At 39.8% G+C, this 14,416-nt stretch overlaps 3 protein-coding genes across 3 annotated transcripts in view; 2 read left to right on the top strand and 1 right to left on the bottom strand.

The window, feature by feature from the left end:
- LOC108747990 (arf-GAP with coiled-coil, ANK repeat and PH domain-containing protein 2) overlaps positions 1 to 1,066 on the bottom strand; it is a 4,833-nt gene extending 3,767 nt beyond the window's left edge. Inside the window, exons 1-3 of the mRNA XM_018485931.1 lie at positions 756 to 1,066; positions 479 to 536; positions 172 to 230 (exon numbers count right to left, since the gene is read on the bottom strand). Coding sequence (XP_018341433.1) covers positions 172 to 230; positions 479 to 536; positions 756 to 808 — 170 coding nt within the window. The 5' untranslated portion in view covers positions 809 to 1,066. The remainder of the gene's footprint in view (positions 1 to 171; positions 231 to 478; positions 537 to 755) is intronic.
- Positions 1,067 to 1,415: 349 nt separating this feature from the next.
- LOC108748025 (thioredoxin domain-containing protein 12-like) lies at positions 1,416 to 4,495 on the top strand. Its single transcript, XM_018485974.1, has 2 exons — positions 1,416 to 1,833; positions 4,114 to 4,495. Exons 1-2 carry the CDS (start codon positions 1,559 to 1,561, stop codon positions 4,355 to 4,357), a joined length of 519 nt encoding a protein of 172 aa, XP_018341476.1. The 5' UTR covers positions 1,416 to 1,558; the 3' UTR covers positions 4,358 to 4,495.
- Positions 4,496 to 11,109: 6,614 nt separating this feature from the next.
- Positions 11,110 to 14,416, top strand: part of LOC108748018 (doublesex- and mab-3-related transcription factor A2) — a 17,751-nt gene continuing 14,444 nt past the window's right edge. Inside the window, exons 1-3 of the mRNA XM_018485965.1 lie at positions 11,110 to 11,379; positions 13,204 to 13,377; positions 13,471 to 13,564. Of these exons, the coding sequence (XP_018341467.1) occupies positions 11,110 to 11,379; positions 13,204 to 13,377; positions 13,471 to 13,564 (538 nt within the window). The remainder of the gene's footprint in view (positions 11,380 to 13,203; positions 13,378 to 13,470; positions 13,565 to 14,416) is intronic.

The raw sequence follows: 14,416 nt of genomic DNA, 5'->3' as shown, positions 1-14,416 counted from the left end.
ATTATATAAGATTCTATTATATATTTCTTTGCATCTTCATGATAATATTTTTATTTAATTTTAATATAGTATATTTAATATAGTATATATTTGACAAAACGATTACAATTGATCAACAAATTGAAAAATACAAAGTATATTGTTACATATATATTGATATATGAAACTTACTTTTGCTGTCCAACAAAGGCTTTTCCAGTATCAATAGTCAGACTGCAATTTTTTAATACCTAAAGAAAAAAATTATAAAGTTGGTATATATGTCTGTTACACATATAGATGTATATTATAACATAATTATATGTAAAAATTACTCTTGTCATATTGTTATCATTAAATTGTCTACTATTTGCAATATTTGCATATTATTTAATCCATGTATTATATTAAGTGAAATCATTTTCGGGTAGTGCAAAAATTAAATTAATGATATACAAATGTCTATTTAAATAAGACAATTTATAATATTATAGTGTACCTTATCTAACTTTTGTTCTAGTAAATCCACATTCTTCTCCACCTCTTCGATGCATAATCTGTAAAATACATTTTTCACACAACACTTTGTCATTTATAATTTAGTGTAAATGTCATCTTAAATTAAAAAAATGTATTAAGCTCTAACTATCTAGAAACAATTAGTAACGGATAGTATTATAACCAGAAGAAAATCATTGAGGGATACAAATGCTATCTCTTTGTACGAAACAAATTGTGTCTATGTATGGAGGAAGAGGGGAAGGGAGAAATCTTACCGAAACTTGGGAGTATCCCGTAAGCATTCCTCGAATTCGATTAAAGGCTTCATTTTGTACTGTTGACTTTTCAAGATCTTGGAATGTAGCTTCGTCCGGTATACCGCGATCTCGAAATATTGTGCACGCGATATTTTCCATGAAACGATAAATTGGTTAGCAGTCTGGTGCGACTGATAAAAAATTAACACAAGACAAGAGCGTTTCCCACCATTCTCACTGCTCTGTCAAATCTTTCGTTTAACCTGCGTCAACGCTAACCTATACAGAGCAGAGCAGAGTGCAGTCCTGCAAGTCTGTTGTCTGCGTCATCTGCGTCACGGATGTAAGAAACACGCAAAACAATGACTCAAAGCGACCGGCGCGCGCATATTGTCACATGTGTGTGTGCGCGCGTGTGTATGCATAAATATCATACATACGTACATGCCGACGTATCACACGCGTATGCAGAAGAAAACACAAAACGAGGAAACACCAATAACGACTAGAGGCGCTAGAGTGGCCCAGCCTGCGCAGCCGGCATCGGCGGCCATCAGCTGATATCAAAATGTAAGCTATAATAAGCGGCACTGCCTTGAACATTGAAATGTTTGTATTCAGTTACTTGCGAGTGTCGCCAATAGATGGCACTCGTATGTTATTACGAACGAAGCGCGAAGTTGGCTGAAAATGCTGAACATTTCATCAAACCATTTACCTTATTACAAATTAAATTGACACGTAATTCGTATAAAATCAAACGTAACGTTATTAAATCAAGTTAAGAAACTTAACACTCCCCCTCCCCCCCCAATCTAATCATGCGTTATGCGAAATGTCTCGGTTCTCTGAACGTTACTACAGCCTTGGTCTATTATTATTACATATTCGGAAATGTAATCGCCGCCGCCGACGATGATTCTAACCGCAACTTTGAACGCATGTACAAATGGAAGAATTTACGAGAAGGCTTCCAAGAGGCGAAAATCTCCAGGAAACCGATATTTCTGCTGATCCACAAACCGGGCTGTCCGACTTGCGAGAAATTGAAGCCTCGATTCACCAATTCGATCAAAATCCTCAATCTAAGCCAGCAGTAAGTACTTTTTGCGCGGAACGTTACTACGTAAAAATATATATTTTTCCCTACTTTGCCGAGTTGACGGCATTTATTTGAACTTGAAACGCGCGGCGCGCACCAAGGCAATTCCTGTCACTAGATATGTCATATACCTAATATACATGTATCTAATTATCTATAAACGTGTCGCCGAAGGCTTACACAAGGCAAGATTCACGATTCTAATAATTACTATAGATATATATACATATATGTATATGTACACATATGTACAAGATACTATTGATGATAGCATCGATCTCGCATTAGCGTAAATGTCCAATCCAATCATACATTGTGTGTAAGCGAAATGTTCTTTACGAATTAAAGTAGTACACTCGCGAATTAAAAACAGTCAGAAATTTAATTCTCTTGAAATTGAAACTGTACATTGTACATTGACACGCTTGTGCAATTAATGAGATTGACCTTATACATATAATATCAATATACTAAGATATAAGCAATTAAAAATTGCACTTTTTATATGTATCAAATTTATACCTATACAAAGTTTATGAAAATGTCGCATTTACTTTTATGAACTCTAAACTAGTAATGATACGTTATCTAATAAAAAAAAAGACGAGCATGCGATAGAGAAATATAAAATGGATATTATGGAAAAAATGTCGTTATATTAATTTTTTACTGTTTTCGGAAAACAGAGTCGTAAAAAGAATACAAAAATTTATCAATGTGTTATGTAAATCAAAGGGAATCGATAATGATAAGTAAGGATCTAAGTAGAAGAATTGTAATTGTCGTAACACTTACTTTATTAGAGACTTAAGTTGTAGACGTATGTAACGCACAAGTTTTGGCATATGACATACGACTTATTGGATACACGGCAATAATAGATGAGCGGTTTATCTCAAAAAAGTCACTTAAAAAGTTCACCAACCAACGTTCTAGTAGCTAAAAATGATTTAATTCGATTCTTCATATTATTCTGCGAAAAAACATCTACACATATATACACTTAATTTTTGTGTGTGGTCATTAAATAGTTGTAAAAAATATTTTGTTTAAAAAATCTAAACTTGGAATAAAAATTTCGGAAAAATTCTAATAAGCTTAATTGGATTAAAATGAACAGTTTTTTGTCTCTGAGATTTTTTTGTGCAAATCAATAATTTTTGAGATAAAAAAATGTCTAAACTTGAAAGATGACTACTTTCATGATTTTTTTTTCTTCAAACGAAATATTCCATATTAGATCAAAATAAATTAAAATTCTTGTTATAGTTTAAGATTGGCCGAATATTTTCAATCTTTCCATCTATCCATACTGATTGGATGACTAGTTTTTCTAAGAAAAAAAAAATCATAAAAATAGTCATTTTCAAGTTTAGACATTTTTTTATCTCAAAAACTATTGATTTAAACAATAAGTCTCAGAGACCAAAAATGTCCATTTTAATCCAATTAAACTTATAGAATTTTTTAAACTTATGGAATTTTTATTCCAAGTTTAGACTTTTTAAACAAAAAATGTTTTATAAACTATTCAACGACCACATAAAAAAATTATGCGTATATAGATATTTTTCCGCAGAATAATATGACGAGTCGAATTAAATCATTTTCAGCCGCTAGAACGTTGATTGGTTAATAAACTGAAAACACGAGTAAACCGCTAGCCTATAAGTCATATGTCATCAATGTCATCATACGTCTAACGCCAAAGCTTGTGTATTACTTACGTCTACAACTTAAGGGTCCTCTACATAGAAGTTATAGATGGTCGCGTGGAGTCTCTTAAGTCGTAGGAAACCAACCAATTACAATCAAATATAAGGAGAATACTCGATTAGAATTGGTTAGTTTTCTACTTCTATGTAGAGGATCCTTTAAGTCTCTAATAAAGTAAGTGTTACGACAATTACAATTCTTGTGCTCAGACTCCAACCAAGCATGAGCTGCGTCTTAGTCTGCGTTTATTTGTATAATTCACATTTTTCCCGCGCGTAACCAAAAAGTTTCTCTCAGTGCATGCAGAAATGGGAATTGTATCATCACTGATACTCACTGATGGGACTCAACTTTTGAATGGTATTATCGCGAGTGTATGTATTATTATACTTTCTTAAACTTAACGTTGAAGAATACAATTAAATCGAGCGATAAATATAGGAAGGGAAAATGCACAAAAGATAACAAATAAAAGATAACAAAACGCATAAAGATTAGAAGGATACTATATGTACAATATAATATTAAATTGGTTGTATAAATTTTTTCGTGACGCAGTTTTGTTATGGTGAGTATGAAGAAAGATGAGATTTCCGCACAAGACGAAGCAAAATTTGAACCGGACGGAACCTATGTTCCAAGGATCCTCTTCTTCACTTCGGATGGCAAATTTATGAAAGATGTTTATAATCGTCATTCAAAAGCCAATGATAAATATAAATATTTCTACAATAATCCAAGTCAAATAATAGATAGTATGATTTTGGCATTGGAACTTTCTTCCGAAGAACGATACTCTTGACGATAAAACGGAGATGAAGAAGTAATACTCAACTTTTCAATCTGACTTTGTTGCTGTCATTACAATGATAGTTGGACGTAGCTGAAATAAATTTATTTTGTTACAAAAAATATAACACTTTCTTAAATTATAGTCAGAGGTGATATATTAAAATTGAACAGATACAAATAGAATGTTTTACTAATACATAAATAAAATTAATTAAATTATATTATAAAAAAAAGAAAGGAGGAAGGAGAGAGAGAGAGAGAGAGAGAGAGAGAAGGGATGAAATAAAATGAGCTTATTAAAAATGATTAAGAGAGTAAAGTAGTAATATGTAATAGAATAGATAATTTAAAATAAATCAACAGCTTCTCTCTCTCTCTCTCTCTCTCTCTCTCTCTCTCTCTCTCTCGCTATCTTATCTGTCTATTCATCTATCTTTCACAACTCACAGCGCGCGCATGTAACAAAGCTCTCTTACCCAGCATTCGAGTCTGCGCCTATACGTCATCAGATTCAGTACTGCGTCCAGTATACGGCTATACGGTAGCCTATAGCGCGATCGCAGAGGTAAGCATGACGGCGCTTGCGTTTGCAACAGTTGCCAGAAGGTAAAACGGCTTCGCATTGGTCGACGAGATCGTAGCTGAGAACGCAACCCCTCGAAACCACGCCCATCTCTCTTCCTTATTATAATATACGCGACTATTGAGTATATATTTACATAGATTATATATCTTAAATCTAAATAGTACTACCTTCCTAATGAGATATTTTTTTTTAATGGAAAAGTAAAGAAAACAGAAATAGCTGTGGTAAAATATATAATGCGCAAGTAATTTAAAATTGTATACATGCATATACATACATATCACATATTTATTATTTACGTACGTTCTTTCAAAAGGAACTGCAACCCTTTTGCATCAGACAAATATTTCTTAAGGCATTGTTCGATTAGTAAATAGGTGCCTTTCTAATTCTTTCTTCATTTTCTATGAACAAAAATTGTGTTTTTTTTTTCATAAGTCAATTCGAATTTTATCTTACTTGATACTTACTTAAATATATTGATACGCGTGTGACAACAAGTTATCGATAACCTTCTGCCAATTAATAAAATTTGATAATATAAGTCTGATAATTTTATGATTCTACAGTAGAACGAACTATACTTACGAGAGAGTTAATATTTATATAAAAGAGGCAGAAACGAAAGGAGAAAAAAGTAGAAAGTCTAGAGTAAAAAAAAAAGAAAGAGAAGAAAAAGAGTAAAATTGCGAATACTTAAAGTAGCTCGAGTAGAGAGTGGCTAGGGATTTCGCAGGACAAGTGGAGCTTACGCACACGTTATACGTTATATATGGATCTCTTCGCGGACGGTTCTGTATTTGAAGGGTTGCGGATAATATATAGCCCGTTTCGGCGGAGAGTGCTTTTTGGCTTTGACCGTTTCACATCCGGTGGCAGACCGGCCACGGCCGCGCCACGCCGCACCGCGTCGGGCTATCGCGTATAACGGTATAAGTTTTCTAATATCGGATCCAAGTGCGCGCGCGCGTGTGTGTGTGTGTGTGTGTGTGTGTGTCTGTCTGTCTCCACGTCCACACCCGCATCTATACCTCTACGTGCGTCCGTCACTTTTTTTTCCCCCGTAGAACTCCGACCACCATCCTACCGGCGCGGCGCGGCGGATGGACGGGGGCGGCTTTAAAAAATGAGCCAGGACATTATTTCTGCTCACCCCCTTCTGCACGGACTGACCAGTCCAGTCCCTTCCTCCCTTTCTCCCTCTCCCCTCCCAACGTCGTTTCCGCCGGTGCAGCTTGCGATGTGCTGCATCAGCGAATGTGCAAAAATGAAAAGAGAGAGTCCGACGGAGTCCGCGCGCGGAGGGGTAGGTAGATAGATCGGCGAGGAGAGATCGAGAGATCGAGATGGGAGAGTGGGAGGAGAAGAATTATACATATCTATCTCTCTCTCTCTCTCTCTCTCTCCCCCTCCCTCGCGCGTCTCTCACCGCCTGTCCGTTTCGGTATGCGCTCGTTTGGATATGCGCTCGGTGCGGATATCGCGGCGCGGCGGAAGAGCCACGGAGCCATTTTCAATTCAATCTGTTAAAAGCACGTCAAAAAAGTCATAGGTACGGTATTTCACATTTCACCAACGCAGCGCAGCGCAGCGCAGCGCAGCACAGTAGATCCCGACGAGATCGCGCGAGCTTCATCGCGATCCGACAGCGACCTGAATACAGGCGCGCGCCAATCCACCATGTATGGATCCACGTGGATGACCTCACGTATGCACCGATATATACTACTAGTGTGCTGATGTCGTCGCAGAATTATCAGCAAGATTAACCAGCATCGTTTGATACGCTTTAGAGTTTTTAGACTTTATTGTTAGTCTAAAACCTTGGACAAATTAAAGAGACAGCAGTTACCTGTTTAAAGAGACAGATCTGCGAGTTGTGCGACCAAAGTCTTCAAGGTGATCTTTCAAAAATGAGAAGACGTCATTTTAAATGTGTCGCTTGATTTAAAATCCATATAAAATCCATACAGTTTAAATAATTTCAAGTAAAAAACAGCTAATAAAATTTATAAACGTATCAACAATATTACCGCGTGTATACCTATACCTCGTACATATACTGTGTATTTATACTGTGTATATAAGAGGCGACATATTGTTATTAGGATTTACGTGAAACATTATATCGAAGTGATCTGTCGGATTCCCTCTCGATCGTATCGATCGTATCGATCGTATCGATCGTATCTATCGAGCAAACAGGTTACATGTACTGTTACAGCGCGGGCGATACGGTGACAATAAGAGCTAAGGATATAAGCTCTCAAGATCGAAGCGTCCGCGCGTCGTATATAACATAAGCAGTTTTTTACCTGCGCTTTTCTTCCATAGGCTTTTACGTGGCGACACCACGTAAAAGTAAATCTAATCTAATCTCCGATCGCGGCTGTTATTCGACCAACCTAACCGTCCGTACAGTGTCAGGGGTAAATTCGACGTTTGCAAACATCGTAATTCGATATTGCCGCGATTTCGATCTCGATCGTGCTATTTATTCCTCCAAGGGTGCACGCGATCCGCGGGAAATCTCGAGTGGGCGTAGGCGAACAATATATATAGTATTCCGTCGAGCAGATTAACTCGACTTGAACCTGCAAACGAGATAACTTTGGACGGATACTTTTCGAGGATACATTCAACGAGAGTAGGAAGAATTGAAGAATTCGTGGGAAAAAGATTTTACAACGAAACGTCGTAGTCGGTTATTATATAGTTTTCATCATTAAATGCCAGAGGAGCGCGACTTACAATTAATTGTGTAGCTGTAAATATACTACGTAATATGTACAATCATCAAATAAGACGCGCGCGTACTGCACGTATTGATTGTCAATTTGCTTTTTTATAAAATTGCAATCACAATTTTGCAATTGTTAAAATCGATTTCGTCAGGAGCTTAATTGGTTTAATCCTCTAGCCTGGAGGAAAGTGAACAACTTTTGATGGATAACGTTTTCATTCATTCACTTTATACGATTTCTCCGATTTTGCGTTTCGGATTTCGGGACGAAAAGTACATACATGATACTTAATGAACGGGCATGTATTGGCGAACCTATTGGTTTATTGATTTTCCCATCGGCATGTACGTTCACTTTGAGTGGCCGATGTGCGAGAGTAAAAAAGGTCCGTGTCTGTACTGTATATACATACATATATATATATATATAGATATACACCGACGTCAACGAACTCTCTTCTGTTTGGAATACATTTTTTATTATTGCTCAAATTTGCCGTCAAATGAAAAACGTTCTTTCCATGAGCATCATCGAAAAAAGTCACTTCCCGTCATTTCGCGATTGTATTATATTTATGCTTCCTGGTACACACACATACACACGCACACGCGCGCGCGCACACACACACACACCCACACCTACATATGCATACTTATACGTGACACTCTCGATGATGCTCGCAGCAGACGTATTCAATTTCATCGATTGCTAAATTACAATGTGGATAATTTGACCGAGCGGAAGGAGTTGGAGGTTGCGCGTGACACGTTATTACGTTACGATTTGCGACAAGTACAATTATTTAGCCACGATAATAATTCAGCGAGCCGCCCGTAAAAAGGGCGTATAGAAAATATGAAATATATTTGGTACGTGATGGACAATCGTGTTTTTTTTCACACTTTCGATCTTTCAGATCAAAGAATTTATTTAAGAGAAAAAAACCAATGGACTCGTTGACGATTCTGTGAATCTTTTTTGTCAAGTCCTTTCTTCTCATTGTCAATCTTGTTATTATTACTTGTATATACATGTACGTCCTTCTTATCGGAATAATCTTGGAAATTTATACATGTATGTATAACACATTCAGTAATATATCGAAGTAGATACTCATTCGAGCTAACTGCAGACACCACGAAAGCATTGTTACTTGTATTTTTCGAGCTTAAACGAAAGCTTGAATGCTCGGAAACGTGAGCAACTTTTGTACACTTTTGTACATTACGTATATCACGCGTGTTAGGGCTAGATAGGGTGAGGGTAAGTAGGTAGGTAGGTAGGTAGGGTAGGGTAGGTAGGTAGGTAGGTAGGAGGGTAGGAGGGTAGGTATAGAAACGTAGCGAGATACGGGATTCAAATCATAATGCGCACAATGCTTTTATTCTATTCTCATTGCGGGGTAAATAACATCTGTACATTAGATCACTATAAAATCGGCGCCATTGGTGAAACGACAATGGGGCTCTGCTCTCCTTCTCCCTCCTCTCTTCTCTATTCAAATCTCATTGTACAATATGATTCAAAGAAGACTCGTCGCGATGACGGTGTTGGTTGCGGTTTATAGACCGTATCCAACGAAAGAGATCGAATGGGAGAGAGGACTGGCGAAGGGGAAGAGAGGGAAGGCAACGGGCAGAAAGAGAGAGAGAGAGAGGGGGGGGAGGGGGAGACCGAAATAAGGAGTATGTACGAAAGAAGAAAAAGAAGGAAAAGAAAGAGAAGACACGTTTCTGGAAAGAGGAAGAGAACGAGAAAGGCGTGCGTGGTTAAGAACAGTCGGCTGAAACAAAAGGCGGAGCGTGGAGAAACGTCTGAGCATCGCTTCGCATTGTATTTTATGCTGGAACGGGTTTTAAATAAAAGAGTAATGTGTTTGTCCGTTGCCACCACCGCCACCACCGCCACCACTGCCGCCGCCGCCGCCGCCGCTGCTGCCGCCGCCACCGTCACCATCACCACTACCACCACAGCCATCACCACCACCGTTACCACTATCGTTACCGTCGCCGCCACTGCTACCGCCTCCTCCGCCTCCACCGTCACCACCACCACCAACACCATTATCATACCGACAACACCACCACCATTATAACGTCACCATCCCATCATCGTCACCACCATCATCAGCATCACCGTCGTACGGAAGATACACACGGTTGACTTGGGGGGTGAGTGGGCAAAGGTAGGTAGGTGGGTACGCGGCTAGGTATGTCCCCCTTTCACTCGACAGCAGATATAAACTCTTAACATCTCGGTTTGGTACAGCGCGAGCCTGCCAATCGGCGGACGGTGGAGGCGTGGCTGTGGCTCGGTGAGGCCTCGCGTTTGGCCGAGGTCTCGGGGTGGAACACTGTGGCACAGTGTTTTATTTCGCGCTCGCGTGGAGTATGGAGGGGATCGTTAGTTTCTGCCCTGTCTCCTCCCTCCCCGTGGAATTCGTCTCTCTCTCTCTCTCACTCTCTCTCGCTCGCTCGCTCGCGCGCGCGTTCTCGTCTCCCTAGTCCCTACCGTTAGGTAGAGGAGAACTGTGGCCCCGTTGAGCTCCCACTTTGCTGCCGCGCCGCATTACTACCGCCTCTCCTCCTCCGTCTATCCGCGCGCGCTACCTGAATCGACTCACCCGGGATGCTGCAATTGTTGACAATACCAGCGAGCGGGAGGGAGTGAGAGGGGGCGAGAGAGCGTGTATCACGGGATGCGATTCCGCATTTCGGCCCCCGGCAGCCGAACGAGAGGGTGTTGTTCTCCGTACGACTTTGCTGCCGCGTACCAACTTATGGAAGAGCAGGCGCGTGCGCGCGTCTACTATCGCAGGCGCCTATGCATTGCCATTGCTCCTGATTGCTCCTGCCGCGGACGGTCGTAACCAGTCGTAACCAGTCGTAACCAGTCGTAACCAGTCGTAACCAGTCGTAACCAGTCGTAACCAATCGTAATCAATCGTAATCAATCGTAATCAGTCGTAACGGTGGGAATTTTCATGCCATGTCTCGATGGTGGTGCGCGTAAGCCGTAAAGGGCCTGATCCGATCGTCTCCGCGATCGGGTCCTGATTGACGCGATCGCGACGGGTCGACGGGTGCACCCGCCGAGGAGGTATATATCGTATAGAGAGGTGTGGAGGCGCGGAGGCGTCCGTTTGCCCTCGACATGGGGATGAGTGTCATCGAGTACGCGGTTAAGATTTCGCGCCCGGCTCGTCGGATCATCCACGGTGCGCGGTGATCGCGTCCAGTGCAGTCTGGTGATCGCTGCAAGTGATCGCGCGCGGAGAGTAGTAGAGTACACATTGCCCTCGCCGAGAGCTTCTGTCGCCGCTCCTGTCGACGAGTGAGACGAGTGAGCCGAGTGAGCCGAGTGAGCCGAGTGAGCCGAGTGAGTCGAGTGAGCCGAGTGAACCACGTTAACGTCAACAACAGCTGTGTGATCATGTCTTTACCCCGCGGCGTCGGTCTTGGCGTCGACGTGGGCCAACTGATGCAACATCAGCAACAGCAACAGCAACATCACGTGCTGCCGGCCGCGTTCTTCCTGCGCGCCAGTGCCGAGAGGTATCAGCGGACCCCAAAGTGCGCGCGATGTCGTAATCACGGAGTCGTGTCCGCGCTCAAGGGACACAAGCGCTATTGCCGATGGCGAGATTGCGTCTGTGCCAAGTGCACCCTTATCGCTGAGAGACAACGCGTTATGGCTGCTCAGGTAAGATTTCCCTCTTACAATCTGCTCTACGTCGATGAATTTACCGTTTCATCTTTTAACGCGTCTCCAATTTTTCTCTTTTTCGAAAAAGGAAGAGGTTTGTTTTTAAATTTTAAATCATTTCGCAATGAACGCAAACTTTTTCTATCTGGGATTTTACTTGCAGACTTGAAAACAAATTATCGCAAAAGTGCAGGATTATAATTCCGGCATGTAATTTTAGTTATTTTGAAGAAATACTAAGAAGAACGTCTTAGTAGACCATTAATTGTGATAATTTTCATTATTGCGATTAAATATAAAAGGAATTTTTAGCTGTAGCGCAACGCTTATTTTAATTTCCAGAGAGAGAGAGAGAGAGAGAGAGAGAGAGAGAGAGAAATATATATAAATTTGTATTTTTTTATAAATGAGAAAAATACAAGAAATTGCCACGAATAAGATGACGATAATTTTACGAAATATTGAGAAAGATACTTGATCTCACAATTCCGCTAGAATCTTAAATCTTATCTGTTGGGATTGTGGTTTGTTTCTTAAATTTCTGTAAAAAAATGTAACAAGATATGTCATAGAGCATACATTACCTACCTTCTTATTTCAAAAGCGACATAATTTAAAAATCATGATTCAATTATTATAAATAAGTTAAGTAAGTATTATCCTATCGATCATTTAAAATTTATTAACGTAACTTTAATAATTATTAAATCTCATGCAGAAAAGATGATTTCTTAAGGGTCGTGATAGACTAGAATGACAAAAATAATGTTTGGTCATGTTAAAAACATTTTTCTTATAAAATATTATTTGATTAATTGAATATTTTTCTGTCAAGTTTATTCTTTTTCTGTAAAACTTGATGTTTTGAGTTGTGTTTTACTTTTTAAGTAAGAGAATAACATGTATTTGAAAGATTTCATAGTCATCGTAATGACGGGTGAATAGAGTTGAAGAATTGGCAAAAGTATTGATAAAAAAGTTTAATTTAATTTTTTTAATTTAATTTTTATTTCCATTTTTGGAACATTAATTTATAATTTTAAATCATCTCTCTCCAGTATTTTGTTCCTCTTTGCATTGTGTTGTTAATAAATACGTACATTATTATATTTATATTCTATTTTCCTTTACAAGCTATATTACTGACAGAGATTTGTAGATGCAAGTATTAATATATAGTCGGTAAATCATGGATACAATTACTAAATCAGTGGGGGGAGGGGGGGGGGAGAAAAAAAGAAAGAGATCGAAGAGTGAATTTTAATACTATACAGTATACATATACGTAAGAAGTACGTTTTGAGTGCCGTTGATATGATCGCGGTTTATAAAATCGACCCAGTTCGATTTTGCTTAAATAAAGCAAATCTTTTTGCAAACATCTTTTTGCTAACTTTCTCTAACAGAACGATCACAATATGCAATTGTGATTTTTTCACGTATTTGTAAAGTGCGTGTGCATGTATGAGAGAGAGAGAGAGAGAGAGAGAGAGGCAGAGAAAAATTCTAGTGTAATACTTGTAATTTCAATTACATTTTTTTTTTATTTATTAGAGATTACGATACTTGAAAGTAAATAATGTTACGATATTTTCTATTTACGGAATATGAGAGTATTGAATAACACGCAATGTATGGATATTGCTTATTATATGTATAGAAACATTTTTTGCGACAACTCAATTGGTATCGCTTAATGAATATATTAGGTAATTTTACACAGAGAGAGAGAGAGAGAGAGAGAGAGAGAGAGAGAAAGAGACGACAATGTACGAGTATGTGATCGTTGTCGATCAGCGAGGAACAAACACACTGTTTCAGGTTGCGCTGAGACGGCAACAGGCCCAGGAAGAGAGCGAGGCGCGCGAGTTGGGCCTGCAATTGCAATACAATGCCGGCAGCTGCAATACTGCCCCGGTTCTACCGGCGAGCGCTGGTACGACGCCAGCTGGTAGTCCGCCCCCGCACCCAGCCGCGGCCGCGGCCGCGGCGCACGTAGCGAGTCCGACGGGTATCGCGATACCCGCGGCGGCCGCGGCGGCCGCCGCTGCCGCTGCCGTGCATATTCAGACGCAACTTCAGCATCAGCCTGCTGAATGTGCAGCTCTCCTACCTACGAGGAAGAGATCCACCCAAGATGAATATCGGCAGTCCAAGGTGGAAAAGGGCGATGCTGTTATCGGTAAGTTCAATCAAATTGTTGTTTTATATGTAAATATGTGTATTATCTATAGTTTGATTTTTTTGCAAACAAAAAAGAGATCATCCTTTAATTTATTAGGCGCTGACCTTTCCTTTTTTGTACTATAAACTCTCTCATCAAACAATTATATTACAATATATTAAATCTTCCTAATTAATACGTATACCTCTAACTGTAATGAAATATATAACATGCAGACACGCCTTTAAAACGTACAATATATTCGTATTCATATTCATATATATATATATTGTAACTATTACTTACTGCAGCCGGCAGCGCAATTCCCTGCCAAAGCAATAAGCGAATTTAGCGTGTAAGCATAGTATCTTCATCCATCTCCGATTTGGACGCAATTCGGACCGGGCACTTTGAAAGTCGAGAAGGAAGTTGTAGAGTATCGCTATTTATATAGTAAAAGCTCGACATACACGGGGGCAATAATAAACGGTGGCACGCGACTAAGAAGCGGGCGCGCATGTGCACACGCGTGAGTTGCGGACGAGTGCCCATTAAGAACGTGCGTACCACGCCTTAAGTAGGGCAAGTGGCCGCAGGCCATAATGTTGTTAAGTAAATAATGGTCACAAGCTTGCGCGGGCCCTTATTATACTCGAATGCCACTCGAAACGAAAGTCGTACTCGTTAGTACGACGGCCTTTAATTCTCTCCGTTCATTCGCGCTCGACCCTTTCGTTCTCCTTTCGCCAACTTTTTTTCCAGAACGACGACTCGTTCTCGCACTGTAAGTCACACTGTAAAGTATAAACGAGATGCACGCGTTTACGTTTACATTCTCAACATTATACTACACACACACACACACACACA

This window comes from Trachymyrmex septentrionalis, unplaced genomic scaffold (assembly GCF_001594115.1).
Source record: "Trachymyrmex septentrionalis isolate Tsep2-gDNA-1 unplaced genomic scaffold, Tsep1.0 scaffold21, whole genome shotgun sequence".
NCBI lineage: Eukaryota > Metazoa > Arthropoda > Insecta > Hymenoptera > Formicidae > Trachymyrmex > Trachymyrmex septentrionalis.
This window is presented reverse-complemented; position numbering and strand designations above follow the sequence as displayed.

Coding starts and splice junctions, on each gene's coding strand:
- LOC108748025 (XM_018485974.1), top strand. CDS start 1,559: ATGCGTTATGCGAAATGTCTCGGTTCTCTGAACGTTACTACAGCCTTG. Junction 1,834..4,113: donor ATCCTCAATCTAAGCCAGCA/GTAAGTACTTTT, acceptor TTCGTGACGCAG/TTTTGTTATGGTGAGTATGA.